Consider the following 7,289-nt stretch of genomic DNA (forward strand, 5'->3'; position numbering starts at 1 on the left):
GGACGCCCCCGGAAAAATGAAGCGCCATCGCACAGTGTTCACAGACTCGCAGCTTCAGCGACTGGAGGAGGAGTTCCAGCGGCAGCAGTACCTGGTGGGCCCCGAGCGGAAGCAGCTTGCGAACCAACTTCAGCTGAGTGATTTACAACTGAAAGTATGGTTCCAGAACCGACGCATCAAGTGGCGCAAGAACCAGCTCAACACGAGTGAGGAACAAATCACTTGTTTGTCTCCAGAGCCATCAGAACAGCAGGAAAAATGAAGAGTTACATCGTATGAAAGTACAACCAGCCCAGTGATATTCTTTGATAATTAGTACTTATTTAATACTCTATTTGTCAATAAAATTATGATATAATATATACTTTCTTCTTTTACCATTCTGAATATGATTTGCCGTACACTGAAGTCGACGGACATTTATTAAAATGAAAAACTATATCAGAGGTTACATAATACAATGAACTACCTATCGAAATTCAAATATTGATACTCAAAAAACAAAAAACCCAAATTATACATACAACATACCGAATAACCAAACAGTTGATTAAATAAACAGAAAGCATCTGGATCACGGGGATAAAAGGCGGGACTCGTTTGTGGAGACTCTCGTTACCATCATGGCGGTGACTGATGCGGATGCGATATCATGGACCAGACTTCGGCATTGATTAGTCAGTAGTTAATGTTCACCTTTGTATCATGGTGTTGCGACGATTTATAAAATTGCAATATATGTAGTGATAAGGCAATATCCAACAAGCTTTAGCAATTTTTGTGTATGGTTATTAAAGAAGTTACAGACATTTTGACCTGAAGTCTGGGCCCTATCATCACATTCTCGTAATGCTAACTCCCGGATGACTTTGATTGCGACTTCAGTGATAAGGATTTCATTAATTATAGGGATGGCAGTAATAATCGTATTGCCAATAATGATTAGAACAGTAATAATAACACTGAGGATAATGATGAGTTAGAACGACAATGATGAATAAAGCAACATTAACAATAATGATGATGAAAATAATAATAATAATTATAATAATAATAATGTTAATAATAATAATAGTACTAATAATACTAATGATAATGATGACTGTAATAATAATAATAATGATATTAACAGTAACAGTAATAATACTGATACTAATGATATTGATAAGAATGCTGATAAAATATAAATGATAACAATGATGATAAAATATAAGTGATAATGTCAATAACAAAAATAATAATCATAGTCATCATAACAACAACAAAAACAATAACAACAACAAAAACAATGATAATAATAATAATAATAATAATAATAATAATGATGATAATAATAATAATAATAATAACAACAACAATAATAATAATGATGATAATTCAATATATAGCAATAAAACAAGCGATTAAAAATTATTTCCATGACACTGATAAAAACAATAACAGTAATATTGATGATGCTACTAGTACTTATGATAATAATAACTAATAATGACAGTAGTGATAATGGGAATGGTAATGATAAAGATGATAACAGTATTGATAATAATCATCATAATCGGGATAATAAGAAATGAAAAAAAAAATATATTGTTTGTTACTATTTTAACCCCATTAGCATTATCATCAACTTCGTTATCTTAATCTTCATGAATATGAGCAATTTCGCCATTATTATTTTAGGGGGGGGGGGTCATGAGTACGTAATATAAGATCCGTAACCCCTTCATTAGCAGTTGTAATGAGCAAAATGATACTATGATGAAAATAATGCTGATAATGATAACAATAATAACCATAATAATAACGATGGTGATATTTTGATAACGATAATGATGTCAGCAACATTAAGAACAACAATGGTAGCAATTAGGATGGTGATGGTATGAAGATAATGACAATGCATCCTTATCTGTTGCCCGAAGTTCTTTGACGAGTATAGATCTCCGCACCACACACGCCCTTGAGCACACCCTGAGTTGACGTCGCTGGAGCCCAGTGGAATGACACGCTTCAATTACCAGATTAACAGGACCAGGCATGAGATGATGGGATTAGCGAGCCACAAAATTGTTCGTCAGAGATTTGTCCGGACGTGGGGGTGTTTCGTGTCCGTTAACGGGTTTCTTCTGGATTCTCTTTTCTGTTATCTCCTCTTCTCTTTCTTCTCTTTCGTGTTTTTTGCTCTTCTGTCGATTTTCGTGTTGTAATTTTAGGAATGGCAATATGCCTTTAATACCGGGGACATATACATGATAATACATCATATTTCACAAGCAGCCTCGGAAATTTAATCTCATAAATAATTTTTTGTTGCTGTTTTATTTATTGACTAAGAGGAAGACTCGAAGGTATTTAAAAGGGATGAGATTCCTTATAAACTATTTTTACTGTCCTTAATACAATCTCGACAATAATAACAAATATTTTATTAAAATTCCAGAACTGAAAGGCAGACGGCGAGGCTCTCCCACTACACGAGGAGGCGGAGCAGACGTCGCGACACCGGAGCTCCAGTCATGAGGCAGATCAGGGCAGGTCAGGTCACCTCATTACTCACCGGCACACTCGCTATTTAAAAGGCTCCACTTAGGTACAGAAGGTGCGTTATCCTATGATTATAGACTTCCGGAATTGTTGCCTTTTACTTCGAGAGAAATCACAATGGATAAATAGACATAGATAGACAGAAGGCAGTGGCTTTGGGAAAAACCTGCTCACGAAAAATGTCGAGTAATATCGTAAACGCAGATCAGGCGCCATCTTCGACTTGTGTCTAGACGAACCGACTGCCTCGAGGCGCCAGGAAGGTGAATTCACATTCTGTAGGGCGACTAAAATTAGCCTTTTAATCACGCCTACCATGCAAGGAAGACGCCCATGGGATACTGGGGAATAAAGAGAAGGTTTAAAGAGATGCTTAACCTTGGGTAAGATGGAATTATACATTACGCAAGATGGTAAAAGTATCGCTCTTTGTGGGTGCTCCTTGTAATGAATAGATTCGTATTTTTCGCAAGAAAGATCATATATATATATATATATATATCTATATATATATATATATACACACACACACACACACACACACACACACACACACACACACACACATATATATATATATATATATATATATATATATACATAATATATGCATATATATATATATATATATATATATATATATATATATATATATATATATATATATATATATATATATATATATGCACACACATACATATATATGTGTGTGTCTGTGTATATGTGTATATATGTATATATACACACATGTATATATATACATGTGTGATAATGAGCAAACATATACATATATACGTGTGTGTGTGTACGTATGCTTGTGTATGTGCCTATATGTGTAAAGACATATATGGAAGTGTATAGACAGATAAGTAGATATACCGACAGGTAGATATACAGACAAGTAGATGTACATATGTACAAATTTTCTTTTGCAGTTATTTTAAGATGACGAAAGACTGAAAGCATACATGTACCGTCTTCTTGTCAAACATTAAGTTTATAATAAACTCTGTGCTTTCCCTGCAGATACGCACGCAGATTCATATTTCAGATAATTACGGTTGTATTCTATGTATTTGTTACAGATGTAGGTCTTTCAGTCATTTGGCAAAATTAGGTACTCTATTCTACATGCTTAAGTCATCTTTCAAACTACTGAACGTGCATTTTCAAAGTATTTCATTTTCATCAAGGAGCCAAGACAAATGTTGTAACCTCATCCAGGTCTTCCTTTTTTCACAAGATGACTCCAGCATTAAATTATATTCTGTTTCATATTTGACGGGGAATCATAAAGACGCAGGTTGAAGATTTAATACAATTTATTAATGTTGACTAGATTTTCGTTTAAGAAGGCGGGAGGACTGTCACTGGGATGTCTTTGGTCACAGGAGAAGAAGCGGCTCCGCCATCTTCCTACTGCGACGCCGGAGGAGACGTGCAGGCGTCGCGGTCCTGCGTCGCGCTGAGCTGGTTCTTGCGCCACTTGATGCGTCGGTTCTGGAACCATACTTTCAGTTGTAAATCACTCAGCTGAAGTTGGTTCGCAAGCTGCTTCCGATCGGGGCCCACCAGGTACTGCTGCCGCTGGAACTCTTCCTCCAGGCGCTGAAGCTGCGAGTCCGTGAATACTGTGCGATGGCGCTTGATCTTTCCGGGGGCGTCCCTGAGGGCGGTGTCGTAGGACTCCTGCTGAAGGAGGGAGAGCGGAGACGCAGGCGGGGAGGCGGTTGGGGCAGGAAGGTCCTTTTGAGTGTCAAGTCCCAGAAGGGCGTCGATGGTGAAGGCCTTAGCCTTGTGGGACATCCGTGAGGGCGTGATGATGTGGGCGGGAGGAGGGCTGGCGGGCGGCGCCCATGGGTGGCTGAAGGCCCATGCCAAAGGCTGGAAGTTCATCACTGAGAGTTGGTCCATGTTTGCTGTGGCCTGGGACAGGTATGTTGAGACAGGTCATGCCCAGCCTTATATACCTCCTCACCTGTGGTTTTCCGCCAATCAGAGTAAGTCTAGGTCAATGAGTCGGTTAAAGCCTCTCCTAATTGGCAAACAGAAAAATGATATGTACATTTTTTGGTTTGTTATTTAGTTGTGTAAAGTCAATAAACACTATTTACAATAACATTTTCTATATAAACAATTATAGTTGCGAATAAAGATGGCCCTTTATTGGTGATATCAATTTTTTTTTTGTATTTGTCATTTGCAGGTAAATTGCATATGAATCTGAATAGTTACAAGACTTATGCAGCGTGCAAAACAAAGACACCGATACAATAAAAAAAACTTCATATTTACTTTCGGGCTGGATGCATTGTGAGCAATGAAGGCCTCGGAGGTTCCGAACGCGGCCTCGTTGCCCTGCTGGTCCTGACAAGTCTAGCAGAGCAAAACAAGGAGTTCTGAACGTAACACAAGTCGCTGACTTTTTCACTGGGCGTAGAGATGGAGAAGGCTTGTGCAGACCAGCAATTCGTCTCTGTAAATCAGCTATTTGGTGGTTTCTTTTGTATTTTGTGTTCACCATTTAGTTTATTTCCAATTAAAGACAAAAACCTCCATACAAACTTCCATGCCACTGATATCCTAATTATTTGTCTTCGGGATTAGAAGAAACAATAAACATTTTATTACGTTGATGGTAATATTGTCCTGAACATTAGTTGTCGCTGTTTAAAGTTCCTGGGCGTGCTTTTTGAGTAGCATCCAACTTCGGTTTAGTGACACTGCACCGTGTAGTTGCAATTTCTATTGCACACACACACACACACACACACACACACACACACACACACACACACACACACATATATTTATATATATATATATATATATATATATATAAATAAACTGGTTAATCATGTATACTGGCTAATCAGTCTCGATTATGATAACGTTACAGCTTCTATATCATGCGAAGGCACATAGGGAAGTTTGTTCACTAATATTGCATGATATACGTCTATAATAATGTGTTTGTAAAAGCAAGCGTCATTACATCAAGTACATGTGAGCAGACATGTGGGTGGGGTTAAATCTCATTAGCATTCTCGCAGGTGCATAATCTGTTTAGTCATGAGTCATCGGCTATTTATGAAGGAATAGATAAATGGATAGATAAATGAGTAGACAGAAAGATAGGTAGATAGAGAGATAGAAAGAATCACTGGATATATTAATTATCCACATTTTGAGGCACCATCATATTATTAGCAGCGCCTTATTGCCTGATATTTACCATCATTTTGTAAAATAGATATCACACACACACGCATATCTGTGTGTGTGCCGATGATTGAGAATAGATCGACAGAGATCTGTGCTATTGTAATTTCTTACTAGATCGAAGTTCACTTCTAAGAATAAAGAAAACAAACATTGATGAATTAACTATGACATTAAGTATATTATACGTCAGTACAGTATTATTGCAAATTACATTCCATTGAAATTCTATCTAAAAGGAAAATCGTATAGCTGTCTCACTGTCTCAATCTTTGCGGACCTGCAGCTCCAGCGGCTGAAGTGGGTTCCGGCCGGCGGTCCCTGGCCATCCAAAAGGGTGTTCACAGACGACGTGTAGAGGTGGAGACTGAGTGTGATGACGTTGGGGCAGTATTCATGAGCCGAATATCGAGATTCCACGTGGAGAGTGAATGTGATGAACTCTGATGATTACTGGTATGGCAGTTTGAATTATTTTCCCCCCCTTAGAAACGTTTCGCTTTTGTTTTGTTAATATTAATACACAATTTTCTGTTCGGCTCTTGTAGGTTGGGCAAGCAAAGACGACTTTTTTTCCCTCGACGATAAGACACCTACGCTTTGCGACTCGTTCGACAGATCAATTTCTTGGGCAGATAATCCCATTATCGCCCGACCGACCGTTTTAAGCTACTCAGCGCAGCATTTAATTCATTGATGGTTTCGCGAGCCGTTGACGAGGCAGAGTGGTATTTTGTGCGACTGTGCTTCCCGTTTTCTTTGTACCATTTTAGCACGCCCATGCATAGATATCGCCATTTTTAAATTTGAAATCTTTTTTTCTTTATTTATTTCCTTATATATACACATATCCATGTATACAACCGTATAGCTACACGAATAAATAATTAGATTAATTAAACACACACAAATCTGATTTTAGTATGCTACATCGTTTTACCACACACTGCTATGTAAAATTAGCAGAGTACACATAAAGGCCAAAAGAGCCTATTTCCTACCTTGTCTTGAGACCGAAATCCTTTGCTTCTAAATACGAGAATTTCTGATAACGACGCCGTTAGTCATCTGTTTCTGTCACCCCTACGACATTAAGCTTTGCATCGGTCGTTTAAGCACAACACGCGACTATTTTTCCAATCTCGAGCTTAAGTAAGTGAAGCGATTATTGTCTGAAACAGATAGCCTCTTCTTTTTATATCGTTGGGGTTCTTTAATCGCACGCGTGAGTGGAGGTTCTGATTCTGTCCTGCCACGGGCTGGTGGTTAAGCAGACCTTTCCTCGATAGAGCACGAGGTAGTCTTCCTTGGAATTTATAAGCAGTGATAGATTTTGAAAAGAGAATTTCAGGTCTTCATGGTGTGTGTGTATATATGCACACACATATACACACACACACACACGAGCTGTGTGTATGCACAATGTACAACTTAAGCATTGAAGCAAAATACAATATGCAACAGTTCGACCACCACCATTTCCTGAAACCCGGGGGGGGGGGGGGGGGGAGGCCCAGTAGAAG

At 38.3% G+C, this 7,289-nt stretch overlaps 2 protein-coding genes across 2 annotated transcripts in view; one reads left to right on the top strand and one right to left on the bottom strand.

Moving 5' to 3' along the window:
- Nucleotides 1–262, top strand: part of LOC125036449 (ventral anterior homeobox 2b-like) — a 501-nt gene extending 239 nt beyond the window's left edge. Inside the window, exon 1 of the mRNA XM_047629042.1 lies at nt 1–262. This exon is cut by the window's left edge and continues 239 nt beyond it. Coding sequence (XP_047484998.1) covers nt 1–262 — 262 coding nt within the window.
- Nucleotides 263–3,960: 3,698 nt separating this feature from the next.
- LOC125036450 (homeobox protein notochord-like) lies at nt 3,961–4,440 on the bottom strand. The gene has a single exon (XM_047629043.1). The coding sequence runs from the start codon at nt 4,438–4,440 to the stop codon at nt 3,961–3,963; it is 480 nt and encodes a 159-aa protein (XP_047484999.1).
- Between the last annotated feature and the right edge of the window lie 2,849 nt (nt 4,441–7,289).

Source organism: Penaeus chinensis, chromosome 21, assembly GCF_019202785.1.
Source record: "Penaeus chinensis breed Huanghai No. 1 chromosome 21, ASM1920278v2, whole genome shotgun sequence".
Classification (NCBI taxonomy): Eukaryota; Metazoa; Arthropoda; class Malacostraca; order Decapoda; family Penaeidae; genus Penaeus; species Penaeus chinensis.

Coding starts and splice junctions, on each gene's coding strand:
- LOC125036450 (XM_047629043.1), bottom strand. CDS start 4,440: ATGAACTTCCAGCCTTTGGCATGGGCCTTCAGCCACCCATGGGCGCCG.